Source organism: Kwoniella dejecticola, chromosome 6 (assembly GCF_000512565.2).
Source record: "Kwoniella dejecticola CBS 10117 chromosome 6, complete sequence".
In the NCBI taxonomy this organism is placed as follows: Eukaryota; Fungi; Basidiomycota; class Tremellomycetes; order Tremellales; family Cryptococcaceae; genus Kwoniella; species Kwoniella dejecticola.
Window position 1 is genome coordinate 1,622,381 of NC_089306.1, and position 23,143 is coordinate 1,645,523.

General features: G+C 48.3%; 6 protein-coding genes across 6 annotated transcripts; 3 read left to right on the forward strand and 3 right to left on the reverse strand.

The window, feature by feature from the left end:
* Positions 1-768: 768 nt before the first annotated feature.
* I303_105469 (uncharacterized protein) lies at positions 769-1,488 on the reverse strand (the record flags this gene model as incomplete). Its single annotated transcript, XM_018408383.1, has 1 exon — positions 769-1,488. One exon carries the CDS (start codon positions 1,486-1,488, stop codon positions 769-771), a length of 720 nt encoding a protein of 239 aa, XP_018262074.1.
* A 365-nt stretch (positions 1,489-1,853) lies between these two features.
* Positions 1,854-10,674, reverse strand: I303_105470 (uncharacterized protein; the record flags this gene model as incomplete). The annotated part of the gene is made up of 22 exons (XM_065969179.1): positions 1,854-2,168; positions 2,295-2,666; positions 2,754-3,005; positions 3,065-3,277; positions 3,346-3,473; positions 3,550-3,656; positions 3,761-3,888; positions 3,950-3,986; positions 4,042-4,072; positions 4,130-4,209; positions 4,319-4,479; positions 4,577-4,963; positions 5,029-5,105; positions 5,185-5,486; positions 5,553-5,684; positions 5,744-5,775; positions 5,857-6,031; positions 6,112-6,228; positions 6,329-6,861; positions 6,982-9,266; positions 9,338-10,493; positions 10,585-10,674. The coding sequence occupies 22 exons, from the start codon at positions 10,672-10,674 to the stop codon at positions 1,854-1,856; spliced, it is 7,110 nt and encodes a 2,369-aa protein (XP_065825251.1).
* Positions 10,675-11,188: 514 nt separating this feature from the next.
* On the forward strand, positions 11,189-12,858 carry I303_105471 (uncharacterized protein; the record flags this gene model as incomplete). Its single annotated transcript, XM_018408381.1, has 4 exons — positions 11,189-12,006; positions 12,116-12,326; positions 12,390-12,563; positions 12,655-12,858. The coding sequence occupies 4 exons, from the start codon at positions 11,189-11,191 to the stop codon at positions 12,856-12,858; spliced, it is 1,407 nt and encodes a 468-aa protein (XP_018262072.1).
* Positions 12,859-13,476: 618 nt separating this feature from the next.
* On the forward strand, positions 13,477-17,445 carry I303_105472 (uncharacterized protein; the record flags this gene model as incomplete). The annotated part of the gene is made up of 4 exons (XM_018408380.1): positions 13,477-13,701; positions 14,206-14,799; positions 14,864-15,064; positions 15,127-17,445. The coding sequence occupies 4 exons, from the start codon at positions 13,477-13,479 to the stop codon at positions 17,443-17,445; spliced, it is 3,339 nt and encodes a 1,112-aa protein (XP_018262071.1).
* Positions 17,446-18,556: 1,111 nt separating this feature from the next.
* On the forward strand, positions 18,557-20,587 carry I303_105473 (uncharacterized protein; the record flags this gene model as incomplete). Its single annotated transcript, XM_018408379.2, has 4 exons — positions 18,557-18,611; positions 19,057-19,840; positions 20,077-20,395; positions 20,576-20,587. The coding sequence occupies 4 exons, from the start codon at positions 18,557-18,559 to the stop codon at positions 20,585-20,587; spliced, it is 1,170 nt and encodes a 389-aa protein (XP_018262070.2).
* Positions 20,588-21,801: 1,214 nt separating this feature from the next.
* I303_105474 (40S ribosomal eS24 domain-containing protein) lies at positions 21,802-23,073 on the reverse strand (the record flags this gene model as incomplete). The annotated part of the gene is made up of 3 exons (XM_018408378.1): positions 21,802-21,924; positions 22,303-22,584; positions 22,954-23,073. The coding sequence occupies 3 exons, from the start codon at positions 23,071-23,073 to the stop codon at positions 21,802-21,804; spliced, it is 525 nt and encodes a 174-aa protein (XP_018262069.1).
* Between the last annotated feature and the right edge of the window lie 70 nt (positions 23,074-23,143).

The following is a 23,143-nucleotide window of genomic DNA, read 5'->3' on the forward strand; positions in this document are numbered from 1 at the left end:
ATTTGTACTTGTGGATCCCATGCTGAAAATTGCTTGATAGTCGACGGTCGACGATTCTGAGCAGACAATAAACCTTTACGCTTGTGAGATGGTCCACACGCTGCAGCTAGCAGATGGGCCATGTGATGCACATATATATAGAGATAAATGCAGGTGAGCATGTTCAGAGATTAGGCCTTCGAGGAAGAAAGCTTCTTCATGATCCGGCCGATCGTATGTCACATCCTTTCTGTTCGCACTGTTTGCACAGCAAGCTTCTAGACTCGTTGTGACAAGTTCGGTCTGAAGCTGTAGGCAGTAGACACTTCGCTGCATGGAAATTGCTCAGAACGTCATTCAGCCTCCAATAAACGTTGACAAATCCTTTGTTAGCGATCTGCACTGAAATCAAGCGAAAAGAAGCGGCTGGTATCCCGCCTGATAACAAGTCTTGAAAAAGCTCGACTGCGGCTCCATTCACCACTTGTCATTCAAGCCCCGTCTACCTTCCAAGTGCTACATTTCGGCGCCCTCTCGTGTCATCTGGCCTGCTGACGTCGACCGATCATTGGTATCCGTTAGTCTCTGCACTGCCTCTACCAACAAAGGAGACCGAGTCATAGGAAAGAACAGTGATCCTGAACAACTGCGGAGCGCGTCGATGGCCATCGCGCCATATGTCGATTCGCACTGCCACAAAAAATGTAGCGATAGTCGCAGCAGTCACTCCCTTGTCATCCAATGTACAGAGAATGCCTCAGATGATGAGGATACGTGTATTGCTTTAGCTTATGCTGGGACCGCCTGTTTCGAAGTCTTCCTGCGCTCCAAGTTGATACAATCATCCCTTCGAATAGCCGTACACGCTTCCCATGTTCCCCCTGTATTATAATTCCGATACTCATGCTGGTCACCCTTGCGGAACATCATGATCTCCATATGATCGAAAGTCCCTTCCGCCTTACCCGCCTCATAATCATCGTACTCTTTCTCTTCGACGATTCTACCATATTTGTTCAAAGGCTCTTGATTGTCCAGTTCAAAATTCAATTCTGTCTGTTCAAGCCATCTCTTGTAATCGTCGTTCTCCCTCATCTGACCTCGATCAGGGCCGCTGTAGACATGGTACACCTTATTACTACCCGGGGGCATGATCACCTCGGTGGTCATAGTGACCCTATGATCAACCTTCCGCTGGATACTCTGGTCATTGGATGCGAACCAGCTACTGATCACGCTGAAAGGCCAGCAGCTCGTTGGGGTGGGAGTGAGAGTGAGAGTGAGAGTGAGAGTGTCATGATGGATCGATGTGTGCCTTACTCGATACTTCATGCCGTCGTCTTCGGTAACGATCTCCTCGAAAGTGGTCCCTTCCTCCGGCCGTTGTCCTGGCTTTTTAGCGAAAACGTCTCGAACTGTCGGATCTGGAAGGATGGTTTGGTATCTTGTTGTACCAGAAGACGATGGAGAGGAAATGGCGATTCCCGTACTGCGTGACAACTGAAACATGATCTGATCTGATTTGAGGTGCTGGATGTGTAATGGAAGGATGATTCGACAGAGAGGGATCGAAACGGCCGTACTTGACAAGCTTATATCATCATTTGTCTGCCTCGTTGGAAGTGATATCATGCTGCAATTCGCCGATCTTTTGTTCTTTGAGCAGACAAGCATCGACCCAACGACCCTTGGTTTGGCGAAGACATGTAGCGATGACGAGTACATTGCTCGTTGTGTCAGTCCTCGAAAGGAAGGTGAGCTAAGTCCAGAACACATCAAAGTCGTGATACACCATCATTATACGTGAATCTCCCTGATGTACAAAGTCGTTATCCCATCAGTTCATTATGTTTCTTATACTATGAGTATCCCATCTAGCCAGTATTTCGCAGAGCCTTCAATCGTTCCGTCGCGCTCAAATCTTTCTTGATCGTACTAACAACACCCGACCTCTCACTCTCTCCTACATTCCCACCAATACTGATCCCCGTCGATATCCTGTCCAAAACCTGAGCGGCTTTCTGTAATTTGCCCGTTGTATTTCCTGTTCCTTGAGATTCTTGGTATTTCACCAACACAGTCAAGGCATGCGATAACGTTCCTGCGTGTCTAGATAAGATCGACGAATGGGCGGTACCCAAGAAAATGATCGTGTCTAGGAATACAGAATGAGAGACCGCTTTGAGTGGCTGCGAATTCCAATCCTGGCGTTAGCATGTAGACGGAAAACATCGTTTGTCGCTTGCCTTGATGATTGGGAATCTTGATGCAGAGGTGATTTGAGGTGGGATAGAAGTGGGCACGACCCGACTCACCCCATTCACACAATTGGCATCCAATGAAATCGTTAAGAGCCTATACCAATCCGGCCAGATCCTGCACCAGAACGCATCCATCGTATCTTCCTCCATATTACTTCTTATCCTACCTTCCGTACCGACACTAGCATGATCCCGCAACGCGAGTATCGCCAGTCGGAAAACAGCAAATACCACGGAAAGAAGCTCAGCTCCGTCTCCGGTCATATCCTGAAGAGTGAGCAGATCTGCGGAGGCTCTGAGGCATAACGAGGTCGCTCGGGATAGAAGGGGGTAAAGCGAGATGATTCGTTTTCTGGCTGGACCCATTTGTATATCCAGTGAAGCGAGTAATATGAAAATGAATAAGTTGACTTGGGTCGACGCGGCCTATGTGTGACATGCATGCATCAGCACTGGTCCTTGACATCGATTCTCGAACTGAGTTTGAGGGGTCAGATTTGAACGGTGACTGACCTCGATAGTGATATTCGATAAAATCTGGCTGATGATCCCCTCGACGATCATCTCTGCCCTGCATAGGACCGTAGCCGTCTTGAGCATGATTGCAAGTGTAACATCCGGCTCGATATTTCCAATAGTGAAAGTAGGGTGGGTACGCAGGAGAATCTGCAAACATCCGGGAGCAGAATCCGCTAGGACCCGTTTTTGCTGTGCAAAACTTCGAGAATCCAGAGCCTGGTCAGGGAAAGCGCTGATAGCGAGGAACTATTTCATTTAAGCGTCTTAGCAAGCTGTCTACCGACAACGGACCTACTTGGACTTACGTTTAGAAGGGTGAGTAACGTTGTCGGCGTGACATTCAGACCATGTACGATGGAACCTGCTAATTCGAACGCAACTGTTCTGACAGTGTCTTCGGTCGACTGCGTTCTTGCGACCCGGTCCGAGACTTCCAGTAACTTGGACAAGGTGTCTTGCGCGACGCTGAATCGTGCTAATGATAGATGTAAGAAAGTCGAGGTTTGATGTAAAAGTGGCTAAAATACGATCAATCGATTTTCAGTGAGCTGAGCATGCGAGAAACATTGGAGTATTGCAAACTCACGACCGATGCGGAGGGTTTCACTAGGTCCAAGACGGCAGCACAAGTTCGCAAAGCGGGATTCGGATCGAAGTCCTGAGCATCCCATTCTGCGACGTGCTTGCCAAGACGAGTGATGAACATGCCGAGGTCTATTCAAGAAAAGTCGATGTGCGCATCAGATTTGTCGATCTACATGATGATACACTGGACACAATGGTGACTTACTCTGTGCAATATCCTCCGACAATTCGACTTGCAGTGATTCTGCGAATCTGCACAATGAAGCCGACACCTGTTCGATAGTCTGGCGACCTCGCTTCAAGACATCCGAGCTACACATCATGTACGCAGGGATCAGCCAAGACACTCTGTGATTCTTGCGTCCCGAAAGGACAGCAGTGCTTGTGATGAGTCAATCGTGTGTAGGATGACGCACAGGTTGCTGAACGCTTGATCAAATATCGTTGGTCGTCCCTCCTGATGCTGTTCAGTCGCATGAAGCAACTGCAAGGCCTTGCCCAAAGGTGACGGTTGATGAGGAGATTGAGATGCTGTATCATCGATCTGCAATACCCGCATCAATCGACATGTCAAATGACTCCAATACTCATCAGACGCTACTCACTCGAAATAGCTGTATAAATAAGCCGGAGCGTCCGAATCTAGGTAGCAAAGTGTGAGCTGAACTTGAATCAACTGACTAGCCGGCGGACTGACCTCTTGATAATCCCTCGCAGGAAGACACGACCTATCCATAATTCAGTATGTCGACGTCAAGACAGGATGAATTCGCGCAATCACTCACTTTGCTCAAGTACAGCCGAATCAGCATGCTCAGCTTCGTTCTCCTTGACCAGCACTCCAGCGATCGTAGCGAATACAGATCTATCAAACAACCAATTCGTCAATTTGTCAACTCATCGAATATCCATTTCAGTGATGCTAGCGCATCCGTGTCAAAGATGATGATGAGGCGCATCGTCAGTAGACTCACGGTACGGCCCTTATCACACTTTCCCTATCCATCCTAACCGGAGCAGTCTGTAGAATCTGCAGGGCCAAAAGCCTATTCTCCGCACATTCCGTTGTAGCCACAAACTGAGCTAAGGTCTGTAGCGAGCTCAACGCTGCTAATTCTACTATTCTGACATTTTGCTACGACCACGTAAATCACGTCAGCTGTCTATGTCCTGTTACAGTATCTCTCATCTTGAAGAGACGGTCGAGAAAGGGCTCAGAAACATCAGCTCACCTTGAAGAAAGTCACCATCAAAATATCTAACAACACCCTCTGCGTAAGATACTCAAACTTCCCCAATTCTCCTCCTAGGTCAATCACAACAGGCACAAACAGGGCTCCGACCAGAGCCGTCTTCTTAGCTTTACTTTCGAAAGTTTGACCTGAAATAGTGATCCTGGCCGAACTGTCCAGTACGCCTCGTAAGGACGGCAAGATGAGTGCAGTTATACCTTCGATAGGGTTGGACCATGGCGAAGCCAAGCACGAAGCTACATGTTGTTGGAATCGCTGAGCTATCACCCACGGGATCGGAACTCCGGCAGATAACATATCGAGACCGAGCGAAAGCAATGAACATCGAACAGACTGAGAATCCATTAGTGCAGATATGGTTTGAGACTGTAATGTTCATCTTGTTAGCTATCCGTCCGTCACACCTGGTATGAACATCAAAGGCAGCTCACCGCTCGACTCGGTTGAAGCTGATTCATTGAAGCTACTTCCTCAGCTAATAATTCTTCGATCTTGGTCCAAGATATTACTAACACACATTGTCCACATTGTCAGCCTGTGTTGAAACAAATCGAATTACTGGGAATGTCAATACCATGAGAACTCACTAGGCCAGGTCGGGAGGCTGAATCTCAATCTTCGTAATCTAGTAAGAAGTACCAATCGTTTCTCATCGCTGGACCTAAGCAGATAATTTTCGAAACAAACCGACATAGCTTGAAGCTGGGTAGGCAGGAGCGAATTCAGGATGACCACATTATCCGAGATCATCTCCGAAGTATCCGTCAAGACATCGAATAAAAGGAGAATCAGGCCGACAGCAGAAGATTGCCATGCCGATACCTCATATACGACGCTCGAATCCGCCAATTCCAGTATGAAAGTGAGGAGTCGTTCCCTCACTCGGGCCCTGTTCCTCGTTACATCAGCAGAGTGTCCCCCTTCAAATTTCAGATACTGCAGAAAAAGGACACACCTCTCTTCGGACCCTGCATCTAGTTCTTGTCTGACGATCTTCTCAAGGGCATTGGGGTTCACACTGAGCATCTTGAGCATCACCCTCGTACGAGATTTCCTATCAACGGGCAAGTCCACAAGAGGCCATAATCTTTCACAGTTATCAGCCTCGTGTCTCGCACCCTCTCAGATAGGGAATGCAGAGCTCACAATTGATACAATTTGGAACATGCCCGATGAATCTACAACAATACAGCTGTCAGTCGCGCGACACCGGATACCACAGCCAAGAGAGAACGACTGAAGGGACGAAGGGGACATACAAAACCATCTATATTGTCCACCAACATAGCTCTCGTGAATAACAACCACAAGAAATCCAGAATCATCTCGCAAGGTACGTCTGTACGCTGCAGGATCGAAGCGGCAGATAAGACCATCTCTTTGTCCAGCGAAAGATTCGCTCGTCCGCTAACCGCACGCCGTCTCTTGGACATGCTATCATATATTGTTGACCATGACATCAGCCAGATCTAACTCATATCACATTGTTTTGAGGGATATCTTAGCTGACATACCTTGCAGGTTGTTTAGTTTGTAATTCCCCATTATTCAACGTCGTCTGAACGACCTCTTCCGTCGGGACCCCGTACGCACGAAGACACAGTAACATGCATTGTCTGATTAGATCCAGTCTATCCGTCATTCAGCAGTATCAAATCAATCCAAATCAGCTAGGCTCATACCCAAACATCTCACAAAACGAAAGGAGACCAATTTGATCGATGCACTTACCCATTTTCCGCCAAAGGTGCTTCACCGCCGTTCGCCATATCCCTGAAAATCCCCGTCGTCATCTTACCACACAGCCCAGCGAATACCTCCGGATCAAGCGGCATCCCATTCGCTCCTATGGCAATAACCAGATCGAGCCTCGCATATACCTCGTTTCGAGTAGACGACGTGGATTGAAGCTCGACCATGTCCATGAGCAATTCCCATGGGATATCGACTCCCGAGAAAGAGAGGACTCTGAGCCATCTACACACCCTGATCAAACCCTCGGGACCGGTCTGCGACACCGAGCGCGAAAGTGAGAATAGGTCGGTCTGTTCGAACGAGGAAGAAGGTATCGTACTTGAGGTTGAGGTTGAGGTCGAGTGCCGTAGTAGTCTAGGAAGAGATCGGTAGACTACATCCTGATCCGCCAACGCCCCCAAATCTTCTAGCCAGGCAGTAACCAACTCCATCAACGTCGAGAAAATTACATCGGCATCTACGACTGCTGTCATTCGTTCCAACGCGATTCCAGCCATTTTCGATGCCATCTAAACGTCAGCAACAGCAACAGCAGTAGCGGCAATCAGCTTTCATGCGCAACGTGTTGATCTGGAAGGCCAAGATCGGCTGAACGATATGAGCAGTACCATCGAGGAGGGGTCACGCACCTGATCATCTGTTTCCTCAGCTTCAAAATTCAACTTGCCCGCCGCTAGAGGGTTCTTACATTCCTCATATACCATAGCGGCGTATGAAACGGGGTCTAAATCGTGCAAAGCCCTCAACCAAGGTTTCCCAAACTTATTCAACATCTTGATCCTGCTTTCCTTGTATATATTCACCGAACTTTCCTTCTGATATGCGTTTTGACCCATGGGTATGCTGTTTCCAATACCATTGGTAAGATTGATCTTGGAAGAAGTAGGAGTCGATGATTTGATACCTGGTAATTTCTTGTGTTTCGATGCGTAATTCCTTACGATCCCCAAGAGACATTCATCCTCGTTCATTATCCAATTAATCAGGATCTTTCCCAGTTTATCGAGGGAATAGCTTGAACATAGTAAACTGGGCCAACATCTTTCGCTGAGAAGCCTCAAGGCTTGTTCATTCATCGAAAGATCCAGAGAGTCCAGTGAATTATCGATGGCAAGAATCAACAGGTTGATAGTGGTTGAATTATCCATCAAGAAAGGTAATGTGAACCCTGCCCATATGTCTGGGGATACCATATCTTCCTGGCTGACAGCCAATTTGTTGTTAATAGTGACGAGTCCTATCGAGCGAAGTTGATTCAGGAAAACGGTCGCGATTGAGGGATCTGATATTCCCAAATCCGAAGCGAGGGAGGACGAAATGATGGAAAGAGGTAACATCTCGAAAGATTCCTCGTTTGACTGCGGGTCATCGGGAGCAGGTAAGCCCGATGGAGTCAAGAATCCATCAGAGGGCGTCTGATCTCCGCTTGCCAGTGGATTGCTGGAAGTCGGAGCTCGGAGTAAAGCAATGACATAGGTCAAGCATCGATCCGAGAACAGATAACCACAGCCTAATGGTTGTTCAGTTTGAGGATTGGAAACATGGGTAAAGTCGCTGAGAGCAGGAGAAGCTTCTGTCGATCTGAGTTTGAGCTGTTCTTCATATAGCTTGAGAGTAGCTTTCAGATTGAGTATATCCGGTTCAGCTTTCGGGTTGTATTCTGTGATGCGTATGCTGCCGCTCGATAGGCCGTTTTTGAGTAGCTGATATTGTACCCATAATTCACCCCATAGAACAGCTATTTCGTCGTATGTCTTCCTTGACAGGTCTTCTATGCTCAGACAAAGCTTCTTCTTCAAGGGATCGAAGGTCTGCTTGAGACGGTCGAGGCTGATGAGAAATGGATTACTGCCTTCAGCAGATATCTCATCTATCACCACATCTCGTCCGAATCGACATTGTCCTTTGTCGTGCCTTGCCATATGATCTAAACATCGGGAGTGGAAGAATCGTTGGCATCCGTCCATACACCCATACGCTTGTACTCCGGTTCCCCATAGCGGTAAGTGGCATTCTTCGCACAAAGTCAGGTTGAAAAGATTGACCAGTGTCAAATCATGTTGTCCTACTTTTCTTCTGGTCGAAGACGAGGTTCCACGCAGCGTCGATCCATATATGACTTGTTCGTCCAATCTTGGCGATATCGGTGAATACTTGACATGCACCATTTGATGAGCCGATTCGTCCGATGAGAGCGTGATGACATCGTAGGTATGGACGTTGGAGTGATAACAATGTAAATGTCTATACTCTCGACACGACGAACACCTGAGACTAAATCCATGAATCTCGCCATCGCATGTGTCGCATTTAACAGTTTCAGCCGATGTCCCATCTTTCGACGAGTGTCTCCAAGGAACAAAGAAATGCGTATCGTCATCTTCGCCCAACGCCCTCTCTTGGCCTGATTCCCATTTCGCCCGTTGAGCAGCATACGTCGTATTGGCCATCCGACGAGATATAGTATTATGGCCCATCACTGTTGGGAAGAACGTCGAAAGTATCTCCAACGCTGTGCGGCGGGGTATTGGAGGCGCGTAGGCTATGATCTCAAGTAAGTCGAGAGAAGAATCCGGTTTGGCGGTCAATATTAGCGTGAGCAACCGATGAATTCGATGGATTGTAGTGAGTTTCGAAATCGACAAATCGACTGCAGATGTAATTCCCAACAAGATCCGCGGGACTAGACTTGCGATTTGTATCGTGAGGGTAGAAGCGTCTTTAGATGACTGCGTAGAAAGCAGACCTGCTATATCACCGGGAGGGAAGAACGGGAACGCTGGCGCAGTTGGAGAGACACGCATCCAGCCTGGGGTGTTCGTTGTTGGCGGGGCAGGCAGAGAATCTTGAGATTCCGTCGATATAGCGAAAGTAGGTACTGCTTTACCCGGCGCATCTTTCGTCGAGAATGGGTCTGTCCGGAAAGATCAAGTCAGTTCTAGCTCTAATGTATCGACATTCGGTCAGATCCAACAATTCGCTCACCGGTCCATTCCATATCCTCGACTTTCTCTTTCCCTTTATTTGGACCTCCTCGGTCTCTGGCTAGACGATTGAACAGTTCCCCCATCTTGCCTTCCAGCCACTCGCAGACACGCTCTATCATGCCTCCCATACCATACAACCCATCGACCACCATCCCGACAACCTGAATCTTGGTCTCCGTGTTTGACTTCATGTACAGGTAGTTGGCAATATCTAGACACGCTGCCTGCAGCGCAAAGGGCGGACATAAAGGTCTGAAAAGGTGTGTGCGGTGTAAACAGTCCACCGTCAAGAGGGCATGCAATATCCCCAGCATCCTTGATAACAATATCGAACCTGATATTGCGGTTGACGTCGATTGTCTTGATCTCGCTTCGTCTTCTTGTTTCTCGGGGTTGGAATTGCCATGCAAGGAGAAAGAAGGTTTGATTGTGTTAACCGGTGCGATACTTGAGAATCTACCTGCTTTACGCTTGTTCTTGACCGGCGTAGAATCAAGTACCGGTACGCCCGCCAGACTCCCTCTTCCTCTATCATCACCAAACAGATCTAACCCTTGTTTGTCCGCCAGCACCAGTAATCCCCTAGTCTGCTCAACGAGATTAAAGATAGCTTCGGTGTCTATCTCACCTTCAAGGAGATTTATGTCCTCGAAATCTTCACTCCCTAAGCCGGCGCCAGGTCCGGATCCCGAGCCCAGTGATGCGGAAGGCGGCGGTGAGAGTATACTTGAAGAACCCGGAGTAGAGGGCATAGCAGCATGTTGAGCAGCTGCCGCAATTGCGTTTCCCAGCCTTTGGACTTTTCCCTTGGATTTCCCTTTCCCTTTCCCGCTGATCTCCCGAGCTGAAATGGCGGCTCGCTCAAGTAAGTCAGGAGCAGCATCTCGCGTTTCCAGCTTATCAAGTAAGTGGGATAAGAGTTTCTGAGTCTCGTATAAACCCCTATTCGAGGTCAGTCTGGCCGGCTTGCTTTTGGACGATATGGTAGGACGCCGGAACCGCTTGGGTTGATCGCTTGTGGGAGAAGGGGGGATCGTTATGGGTGGTATAGAGATGGAAACGTTCCGTGAGCCAGGTGGAGATTTGGGTGAAGGAGGAGCACGCAGGGTAGGCGAAGGCGGCGCAGAGGGTATAGAAGGTCTTTCCAGGTGTAGCTGAAGTCATCTCAATCACTCAGTCAGCTAGGTCGAGTAGCGAGGATATGTGATATCTTGCGTTGTGATGCTTGGGACATTCGCTGCTCACCCTCGGTGGAGGTTGTCCACTTGGACGAACACCCAATGCTTTCCGACCATCCACATTGACATCGGGCCGGCTCTCTCGCCGAGAGGCCATGCTGATGACGACCTATATCTGGCCGATGTAGCTCTTTGCTGATCTATATGGAGATATATGATGCTTCATGAGGCTCATGAGACAAAGCTTTCCTTTCTCAAAGAGGTCAAAAGGCAATGCTCGTAGCTGTCCAGCTCGGCTACGCGTTTAGAGCTTCGAATGATCGAGCGGTGCCTGAAGCTGGTCACGTGATTTCAGCCAAAAGATAATAATTGAGTGCGTATGTATGATCACCGGAGGAGTACGAGTGAAAGTGATGAAGTGATCATCAGCTTTTCAGTGTGTATACTTTTATCTTGCATCTTGCAACAAAATCGGATCCTTGGACCCAATTCTATCGAATTTGCGCATCTCTTCCCTTCCCTGTGGTCTCGCTCTGGCTCACGGGCTAGCTAAGAAAAGCGAAGCTATTTCCTCATTCATTCAGCAAGTGAGGGACTAATCATCCGCAAAACTAGAATCATCATCTTCAAATCACTCAACCCAAAGAATCCCCTTTCGCCACCAGCATACGATGTCGATTCCGCGCCGTTCTTCTCGAGTGACAACACCCTCCTCGTCTCGACCTACACCCATACGGACACCCGCCACGCATCATAAGACCGCAGACGAGCTAGCCGCCGAAGAAGCAGCTTCGATCTTACATACCCCAACACCCAAGACCTCTACTCCTATCACCCGCTTACGGTCAGCTGGGACATCCAGCTCGTCCTCGATAGGGGCCGAGTTGGAGAATGGAAGTGCCAGGGCTCTGCGACATAGAAGATTGAATGAAGTTCGAGAAGCGACCCAGGAATCTAGCGGAAGGGAAGACTCTAAATCCATCTCGTCCCTAAACAGTGATGGTGAACAAGAAGAAGTCGACGAAGAAGAAGAAGATGATGCCGCTCATGATGAGCATGCTTCAAACACACTGGATCATTCCATAAATACGTCATCAACAATTCCTGATGACCAGAATCAGACTCAAGAGCTGTCCCCCTCTACGGGCCTATCAACGGGCCAAACATTCGTTACTGCACAATCGGAAAATGGAAATGAAGGCAATATTTCGGACGATGCCTCTGCATCTGACCCAGAAGACGATAGTGATGATGGATCGAGTACAGTCACTACGTCTGCTTCTTCAAACACTTCCGATAGCGAAGATGACAGCGAGGACGATTCAGATGAAGAAGAACGCATGGATAAATTACTTCAAGCCGCCAAAGCTGCTGCTATAGCGAAGCAGAACGCATCGGATGGTCAAGGAAAAGGGAAAGTCGATAATCAAGAAGAGGATGAGAACGTGCTTGATTTCGATGAGGATCAGAAAGAAAAGAAGAAAGACGCGTGAGTCTAGCTTCTCATTTTCCGTCGACTCTCAACAAGAGCGATAATCAAGGATTCTTTCGAAAGATCACTTTCCAATGAGCTGAATTTCTGCTGCGCTGCTCTCTAGACCGATACCCGATTTGTCCGTTCCGAGACTCCCCAAAGCTCATTTATCTTTCACGCAAGATGGAAAAGCTCAAGCGTATAACAAATTACCTGAACTCGGCCAAGCTGGACCCTCCAGACGACCGCTAGATACCAGGAAGAAGGATATCCCCGTGCCCGAATTGGATGACCGACCTTACGAAAGGGAATTGAGCAAGCGTGAAAAAGCAGCGGTAAATTATTTTTCCTTGTTGACCGTTTATCCGAGGTATCTGCTGACCACTTGTGCAACATAGCAACCTCGAAAAGCCACCACTTCTGAATTGTGGTCCAGCATACCCACCCCGCGTTCTGACCTCTTACCACAGATGAAGAAAGATTATCAAGCCCTGGCATTGGCGAACAGTCTGGACCCCAAGAGGTTCATGAAAGGTGGAAGTAGATCTGATAAAGTTCCCGAGTCGTTCGCTGTAAGTTGGCGTTCGACTCCTTATGTCCTTACCTCGACCGATGTTGCTGTGTTTAATGCTGACTTTGCCTGCTTGGACAATTTGACGATAGATTGGTACAATGATAGATGCTCCTCGACATATGCGGGACACGACTCTGACCAAAGAGAGGAAATACAGAGCTGGTCAGGTTGTCAAATCGCTCATACAGGATGACACGACCGGTGAATACGCCAAGAGGAAGTATGGTGATTTGCAGTGGAACAGGATGGAGAATGGGCGAGGGAAAGGTTGGAAGAAGACCAAGAAGTGGTAGAGCGGTTCGCCGACACTCTTTCTCAATCAAGTTGCGTCGTACGGTAAGTGTGGCTACTCTTGGATTCGGTTCGTAGAGCTCATTGGTTGTGGTAGAATTCGTTCTATTCCTGTTTGTACATAGTGCGTGCCGGCTTTCGCTATCCGAATCTCCTCGAGCTCAGACGCGTCAACTGACCTTTTTTCTATCACACAGGTATTGTTGCATTCTGAGCATGTTGCAGTTGCATTGCATTGCATTGTTTTTCCACATAGCATAGCGTTCTGCCTCATAAAGTTCGCGGTGGTCGATTGACTGACATGAGAGTAACGGTCTGCCACATGATAATGCCGAATCGCGCGCCGGGAATAGTAAATTTTCAATATTTGTCTCAGCTTAAGGGTGTTTGGATCCTGTATGGTGGTGAAAAAAGCGCGAGTCGTTTATACCCATAGCCCGTAGTCCCTCACCCATTTATTGGCCACCCTACTGCACACTCACTGTACTGTTAAAACCAAAACACTCCGGGTCAATGACCATCCCCATCCACCAATCAACGAGGGCAAAGCATCAGCAACCCATCTTCGCTGAGCCCTCGCTGCATCTGCATCTGCATAAGCATCGTCTCAACCTCTCTACATGGCCGCAGGAAGCAGGATGGTCACCTCTTCGAGGCGTGCTGGGAGGGTGACGAACAAAACCAAGCTATTGATTTACAAAGGGACGGATAAAATCGAGGAAAACGCTGCCGAAACTATCGTCTGGGAATCAAACGACCCATCAGGTTCCGGTTCAAACGCCCACTCGGACCAGACCAAACATCAACATGTCGGTGCCAAAGGTGTGGAATCTGGTGAATTGCTAGTAAGTCGACTCTCCTCTTCAACTTTCCTTATGCATGCATACACCCTCGTATAGTGTTTTGGTCGATTTTTGGACGGTTGAAGTTGGAGGGGTTTTTTTTGGGATAAATGGAAAAGTGGTGCTGGCGCGTGGGAAAAACCCGGATGTCGCGCGCAAGCCCACTGGGTGGGTGCCCCCTTTGTTTACCTCTTCCTCATGATCAATCCTACCTCTTCCCAATCAATTTTGTCAATCAGACATTGCTTCTTCTTTGGCTTGACGCACAGTGTCCTATCTCTCCTCGAGATGTCCCAGATTGTGCGCATGCTCAGATGTGATTTGAGGTCGATTGTTGGACTTCTTTGAGAGTGATATTTGAGGAATATCATTCAACCTCTTTCCTCTTCGGGTAATTTACGGGATTTCGTCATTTATGTTTACGACCATGACCGATTTCTTCTTCATTATTTATCATTGAAAATGGCTAATTTTCTCCTTGACCATTTGATGATCAACCATAAATAGGAGCACCACTTGCAAGCAGCTTTATCATCTGCATCACTCTTACATTCTTCGCGGTCCGCATCGGTCAAACCTTCTTCGCCCAACGATAAAGGCTCCTCTGCGACACTCAAGCCAGAAACAACCGCAACATCTTCGCTGAATTATCATATCCCAACACCTGACGCAACAGGATTAGTCAAGGATGATCAATTCGCACCCCTGTATCAAGCTCACAAGTATGTCGAACCTGTCAACTATATCCGGTTTAGCGATACGGTGGAAGAGAGCAGTGGAGGATGGGGAGGGTTAGGGTATTGTATGGATGATAAGGACTACAAATGGTTGAACGAATTCAATTCGAAACAAGAAGGTTCGAGCGGCTCAACATCGACTTCAACTTCGACAGCAGCTACCAGCCCACAGACACCGCTGAAGGAGACGAATGGCAATGCTCCGCCCAGTGCTGGCCGCGGGATGCGGGCCAAAGGCAAAGAGAAGGAAAAGGACAAGACCGACGGGTTACTCACCTCGCTGTCCATCTCGGAAGACACCTTTGAGTACATCATGGGTGTCTTGGAGAAACACGCAGAGGATAGTGTCCCGATGCTCCATACCGTGAGTCAATATCATTGCCAGCAAGGACAACTCAACTCGACTAACGCTGGAGTCGTTTTTGAAGAACATCTCCCTTCTTCCCCCTTTTTCATCTGTTGAACCTCTGTTCTCCTCTCCGATACCCACCTCCTTCTTGCCGAGCAATGAAGTACCGAAAGGTCTGCCAGAATTGAAGGTTCTGGCGCGCATGGCTAGAAACGTGTATCCACATTGGAAAGCAAGAAGGGAGGAGCGGGAGGGAAAGCCCATCATGCCGGCTTTGAACGTAAGTCGTTCATGTGATACCGCTATAGACTTGCTACGTGCTAAAGAAAGCCCTTCTTCCAGTACGACGAGACCAACGACAACGACCCATACGTGTGTTTCCGCCGTCGAGATATACGTGCAACGCGTAAAACCCGTCGTACCGACAACTATTCGATCGAGCAATTCCAGAAAATCCAGAACGAGCTGCGCATGGCTCACAGCTTGGCTACAATGGTAGTCAAGCGTGAGAGCATGAAGAAGAAGATGTTCAAGTCCGAACAAGATGTATGGGAAGCCAAATGGAAGCTGTTCGAGATCAAACGCAAATGGCCGTCATTAGGTATGACAAGGGAAGAGGAAGAGATCATCACTGGTCGTCCGATATCTGGCGTCGCACCTATCGTCATCCCCTCCTCGACTATGCCCTTGCAATCGGCCTCAATCAACATTCCGTCATCTCGTAAAAAGACTCAGCACGAGAAGGATAGAGAAGATCGTGAAAAGAGGGATAAGGCCACTGATCCTCGCATTGTTTCTGATCGAGCGACCAACGGTCTATCTGGGCGATCGAATGCTCCGGATGCAATTCTCGAACGAAGGGCTGCTCTACAGGCCCGCTTGGAAGAATTGTTGGCCAAGAAGAAGGAAAGCGACTCGGCATGGGACGATTGTACCGATAACTCGTATCAACCTTTACCTCCTTCCGCCGCTGATCGAACTTTCCGACCCCGATCTTCCCTTGATCCTCTATATCTCCGTACCTTTAATCGCAAACGAGGGGACTCAGACTCGGACGAGGACGAGGAAGAACCCATTTACCCATCTTCTTTCCGACTTCGACGAGGACGTGGAGGTATGCTTCGACTCGATCGACTTACTCCCTTGTTCAGCCATCGTAAAGGACCTCTGCCATCTGTCTCTTCTGATTATCCAGACTGGCTCTTCCCTGACGCTGTTCCTGCGGCCGCGTTCGCGCGACGACCGAAATCAATCGATGATGTCGGTAACGAGGACGCTGAGGAGGACACTTCAAATAAGCGAAGAAAGCTCAACGAATACTCCCGGTATGACGCATCTCGAGGTGGCGCACTTGGTGTTGGGATGGGTATGGAAAAAGACCTGGACAGAGTCGTGGTGGATGATCTCGATTCGAAATACATCCTCAATCGAATCAGCCTCTTGCGAGACGATGATTGGGAGAAACTACGACCTGATGTCTCTGTTCTCAATCAAGCTATCACTGCATTAAACGCACCAATCGAGCTCCCGCCTACACCGGTATTTGTCCGACCCCAAATCCAACCGCCTGACCCTCAACTGGTTGCTGCTCACTTGCAACAACAACAACTGCTCGCGCAACAACAGCAGATGGAAACCTTCCAGAGATTCCAATTGATCGCTCAGCAACAAGCTTTGGCAGCTCAGCAGCAGCAACAACGACAACAAGCTGCTATGGCACAAGCGGCCGCGCAAACCCAAGGCGGATCTCAAGCGCCAAATTCGGCACAAGGTGTCCCGTCTCAGCAACGTGCACCGTCAGCAGACGCCACTTCACAAGCTTCTCCCGTCGTCAACGGCCAAAATATGCCTCCTCCCACCGGTCGACCTTCAAACTCCAAACGAGCTTCTACGTCTGGTCAAATGGCTCCGCCGCAACAACGACCTTCAGCATCTGTATCTCCTACCAACTCACTCCATCCAAACGTTAATGGCAATGGCAATGGTTCACCCCAACTTGTTAACGGTGTCCCGGCGAAGCAGTTCAACGGCTCACCAAACATCAATGGCGCCGTGCTGAATGGCACGAACGGTGCAGTTGATCCGGCGCTACAACAACGGATCCTTGCTGCGCGAGCTATGGCTGCCCAGGCACAAGTCCAAGCCCAACAAGCTCAGCAACAACAGCAGCAACATGGTACAGCCGGTGGGATGTTGCCCGGTCAGATGAGTTTGGAAAATATGAACCCTGAACAAATTGCTGAAGTTGGTAAACTCGCTGCGTCGAATGGGTTTGGCGATAATATCCAGGGATACGTGGATATGAGCAATAAGAGCTTCTTGATTAGGATGGCCAAGTTGGCTAAACAACAGCAAGCTCAACAAGTTCAAGCTCAACAGGCTCAAGCTGCCCAACAAGCTCAAGCTCAAGCTCAAGCTCAAGCTCAACAGCAGCAGAACGGGACAACAGCCAAAGGCAATGGAAGCCCAGCATTACCTCCTGGTGGATTGAACCTGAAATTACCGGCTCATGCAGCTGCCAGATTGGCTAATGGGAATGGTCAATCGAACGGTATTCCCGCTGGAAATGCGAATGGAAATGGAAATGGAAATGGGAATAAGAATGGGAATCAATCTCCGGTCACTGTTCAAGTCCCAGTCCAAGCTTCTCAAAGAGCTTAGTCTGCGCTTCCCGAATCTCGAGTCTATTCCGTTTAAAATGTAGTCTATTATCTTCTTGAATTCTCCCCTCTCATCTGCCCTCTCATACCAGAATCGATTTTGGATTTTAATTACCATAGATAGAGTCGTTCAATCGAATACGAATAAAAGGTTGTATATTATTAGTCAGTACGATTCATTCTCTCATTCTTGGGTTTGGCTTTGGGTTTGTGAGTTACGTCGATCGGACGGCGCGGTCTTTCGGGATTCCGTGTAACTGTATAGTAGTGTAGCTTAGCTTAGTGCTGATTTGAGTCGATGAGAGGGTGAATGGAGATGAGCGTTATTGAGTGTTGACGCGTTCATGCGCTGGTGGGGATGTAGAATGGGATTTCCAGTCAGACTATAGAAACTGGAGAAGCAGAACGGGAAGAAGAAGAAGAAGAAATACACAATAGCAATAACAAGCAAAATGAAAATCAAGATCAAAAGCAAAAGCAAAAGCAAAACATACTTGAACTATACTAAAATCGGTATATACATACTTTGTGGAAGAATATATTAACTGTACTTCACACATCTTATGCATTACCGTAAATCGTAAATAGCATATTGTGTTACGCCTGTTGTGCATTACGACTGGATTAGCAGATACGATGAGGTGATTCTGAGCGTGTTCCATGGTCCCTCAAACACTAAAACTCGTAATTATCGATACGAGTAAATTACAATTACACCACGAATGTCGTTCTGCGATCACCCACCCGTGCCTGATTCCGGCTCGACGGTTGTTGTTGTTTTGTTCGTTCGTTCGAACGAATCCCAAAGCAGGTCAATTCGAGTCTCTCTACTCGTATTTCTCACAGACAATCACGATCACAATTACAGTTACAAATACAATTCCATCGAGTGCCTCGATCTGCCTCCGTACAATCACATTTCAGATATCGGTACCCATAAAACAACAAAAATCGCCTGATACGACACGTCCTGCAACTTATCTTGGTCTTACTTCTTGGTTCTTGACCACGTCCAGCATCAAACACTACTTCCAGTGACGACCAGTACTATTTGACTACACAGCACTACACTACACTATACAAGGTTACAATTCACCGCGCCTTAACCCGATATGTCGCGAAATAGGGTAGGGAGCGTTAAAGCTTCTGTAATGGAGCTTGAACAGAGTGAGTCTTACTACTACTACTACCACTTGTCTCTCGTCTCTTGACCATCATCTGTGAGGTCATGTAATATAAAACGCTGATGGGTAAAACATCATTTGCTGTTCCATTTACAATCTACCTTGGCGATAATCAACTTGGTTCAATACTCGAATCCACTGGCTATCGATATATCCGTCACTGGCCGATGCTCAACTACTATACTGACGATACGTACTGACCTCCTCGTATACTACTGTTCTACCATTGCGATGGATGGTGTTCAAATACGTGCATCAACTCACATCGGTGTTCAAATACGCCAATCAACTCAAATCGCTTTCGCCCACGCATACGGTCTATTGGTCCATGACGATTCCTCCTTTTCTACTATCAAATGAAATCGACCACGACTTCATTTCTTGGTTGACTGATCCGAATCACATCACATCACATCCTGAAACCACAGTGACATCCCTATGGCACTCTCTCGTCGACACTCTCCGACTTCTCCCGTCCATCCCCACCGACCCATCATCCCTCAAAGCGTCTTCGGGCCTTTCCGATTCCGAGCGCGAAAGGGAATTTCGCGTCTTACAGGCTGAGCGTAAACATCTGGACGAGGCTTTGGACAAAGTCAACGTCCTCTTAGCTCTACGCCGAGGCTCTTCCCTCCCTCCTTCTGGGCCTGGCCCTGGCGCTGGCGCTACCGACAAAGACAGGGATAGAGACAGAGATCCGAGTTATCATCCCACTTCAACTCATGGCGTAAGCGGTAGTGGAAGTGGGGGTGGGGGTGGGGTTGGTCCAAGTAAGAGGAAAAGGAAATTATCTATCTCAGCTTCTACTTCAGCATCAGCTTCACCCGCTCCATACTTCCCTGGTGAAACCCACCAGAGCCAACATCAACATCACGCCTCAGCGACGACACCCTCTTCAAGTAGGAATCTATCGACTGCGAGGGATCCGCATAATCATGGTCACGCCCACACGCATGGTAATACGCCGACCTCGTCAAGAGAGATGACGGGGAAACAGAGACGAGAGAGGTATTTCGATCAATTGCCACTTCAATCCGGCAGGAAGGTGGCGTTCAAATTGCCGAAATCGAAAGAAGCGGGTAACAATGAGAAAGACAGAGACAGTCAAATCCATGGAGGGGGAGGAGGGGAAGATTGGATATTGGCGGTGATTAAACAGTGTATACAGCAGGATAAGATGAGGTACGAGGTTCAGGATGTCGATGATGGCGGGTGAGTCGACCTGAACAACGTGGATCTGGGATCTGCCCAAATCAATATTCATCATCAACCTCATAAATTGCTTCCTTCACCTTCATGTGTTGTTCCGATTTCTCGAACGAACTCTCCTATCTAGACATCTTGAATGATTCACCGACCCATGAACTCGGCGACATCCTACATTGTACTCTTACTCACTTCGCCTGATCAATTGGACTCTGGCTGATAATCTCCTCCGTCATCGCTAGCGCATACAACACGACACTACGATCTATCATTCCCTTACCAGACCCCAAATCCCCTGCTCACCTAAGTTCGAATCCGATCAACTTGGAAGACTTCCCGCGCGATTCCCAAGTGTTAGCCCTGTATCCAGACACGACCTCGTTCTACCGGGCCACAGTCATCTCGCCCCCTTTACCTGGAACAGGCAATGGTCTGGGATTACCTGCACACTCGAAAAATGGCAAGAATGATTATGCGGGAAGCAAAAAGGGAGTGTATCAATTGGTCTTTGTAGATGACGATGATAAGATACAGGAAGTTGCAAAGGATATGGTGGTTGCCGTGAGTGGTCTTTGCGTTTCACTCAGTCTCATTGCATTCCATCTCATTTCTTCGCATCCTTGGGTCCCATCCTGAGCTCAAGACTGAAGTGGATTTTTGATCATCATATCGTCCATATCATAAGATACCGCGGCTTGAATGATGGCTGATGGTGGTCAACTTATTTTTGATGCTGCTTAGTATCCGTACTGAGGAGGCTTTCTCGGACGATCATGGCTCACCACATCTTGAGAAAGAGCTTTCTCTCATCCGCAAATGGTACCTTGAAATGCGAAAGAATGGGTTAGCTCTCGCGAAATGCCAAAGCTCGGATCTGAGGATTTTGGGATTAGTGGAGCTATCTCTCATCCGCAAATGGTACCTTGAAATGCGAAAGAATGGGTTAGCTCTCGCGAAATGCCAAAGCTCGGATCTGAGGATTTTGGGATTAGTGCGGTATCTTGTTTCATCGCTGTGCTCGGAGGATTGGCTGGTGGCTGGTGGCTGGGCCAGCGAAAGTCATTAAACGGTTCATTGATATGTTGGACCATCTTTTGTTTTTGTATATGTTTATGAAGGCAACAAAATGCAATGCAATGAAGAGGGAATCCGTCCTCAATGTTGCAGACTGCAAGCTTCAAGCTGCACGCTGAGATCTGCGAGTTGCGGTTTGCGAGCGATATGAGAGACTTAGCAGATTGGCGGACCTCAGAGATGTGTGGATTGGATTAGAGCGTGCAGGCTCGATGGACTGATCCCATGAACCAATGACCAATGACCAATGAAACCAATGAAACCAATGAAACCAATGAAATCAATGAAAAATCGAAACGTATGATCTTGGGTATCAGTAACTTACTCACAGTTGAAAAGTGAGTCCGACGTGCACGTGCACCGACATAGCCACAGCAACATGACCAGATTTACTTAGTCTCTCGATTTCGCAATGCTTAACTCGCTCATGGCATTAGCATTGACCTCATTCGCAGCCTGACAGTATTGCGGCACAGCTCTGTAGCTTTGTGCGTTAGTTATATCAGTATATCAGAACCCCCCCTCCTCCTCCTCCTCTGAACTATTGATCCATCCTCTCTGTCGATTGATTGGGCTGATCATGATCATGATCATGATCTGATATGCTAGCCATTACCAGAAATCAATGTCATGCGATGCGATCAATCGATGCACGCCAACGCAAGATGACCCGCCAATCTCAATCTCAAATCTCCAACAACAAAGTGACAACGGAGAAACAACATCAATTGGGCCGGATGACTCTGAGCCAAAGCATAGCCATGAGCCATGAACCATGAGCCATGAGACATGAGACATGAGCATGCGAGAAAGATATACATCCCACCGAAACCAGCCGAATCCCAATCCCAATGCGTAAAGCGTATAAACTAATATTGATACGGATACTGAGATTACTTCTTCTTGGCGGGTTCTCCGGCCTTGGTCTTTGCCTTTCCTCGTACCTTCTTGGATCGGTTCTTTCGCTCTTTTCTGAGCTTTCTGGAAGCCTTGACGACCTTGTCGGCGAGACCGGACTAAGGGGGGTGAAAGAATCGTATTAGCGCATGTTCGGATTATGATATCCGACATCGTTCAAGATTCCCCCTGACTCCAATGTGATTCCAGCTGCGAGTCTGATTATAGCTCCAAGCGATTCCCTCGGGAGTCAGACCGTTGATGATGTGACTCCCCTCCATGTTCTCCGAGTCTCATGACATCTGCCTGGGAGCATGATAGCCAGATGGTCTACAGTGCAATCCTGTCCAATGAACGTCTATCTCTACTTCTGACTGACTCCTCCCTTCCTCCCTGCGCTTCCGGTCTTCCTTCCCCAAATCCAATTGTTCGCTTTCGTCCTGATACTCGCGAACGGAACATTGCTGTCGCAGAAGGAGGATTAGGACTACACTCACTCTTACGAGCCTGTGCTTGGGCTCGAACTTCTTCTGGGACTCCTCGTCATCGTAGATCAATCCGAAACCAGTCGAGACACCACCACCGAACTTGGTCTTGAGGCCGAAGACGGAGACTCGGGCAGCCTCAGTCTTGTACAGGCCGGCCAATTTCTCGCCGAGCTCGGATCGAGAGATGTTGGCTCGGGTCGGGTGGAAAATGGTGACGATGAACTGTCGTCGGTTGAGGAGACGGTTGGTGATGAACTGCGTAGTTCGGATGGTGACGGGGCCTTGGGGATCCTATTTCGATGAAGAATTAGTGTTAGTGTTGAACTTCATTTGACTGAGATTGTGGTGAAATGTCCGTGAAGTGATCACAGGACCAGGACCAGGATCAAGACCAGGATTAGGACAAAGAACACAAGACGCAAGACGCAGGACGCAGGAGGAAGGACATGGGACAACGCAGATTATCGATGTTGTTGATGTTGACTAGATCTTCTTGGAAATGTCGCTTGGTTGATGATTTCTTCCTTCAGGCTGTTCTTCCCAAGTTTCTCCTCCTATTCACTCTCTTCCCTACAAGGTCCAATATCTTGCGCCTTGTATCTCATGTCCTATTTCCCGACCTCCTTCAATCGATTCTACCACTCTGCGTTCCGTCCGTACCATACCAAATCTGCGTTGTCCTGATGTCCCGATGTCCCGATGTCCCGATGTCTGGCTGTCCTGCCGTTCGCTTTGTCGTCCTGCTATCCTGTTTCTCTTGGGGGGGAGATGACTCACCATGATGGGCAATGTCCTCCGCTTTTAAGAACTGAACTGAACTAACTTGACGGATGAAGAAGATCAAGAACCT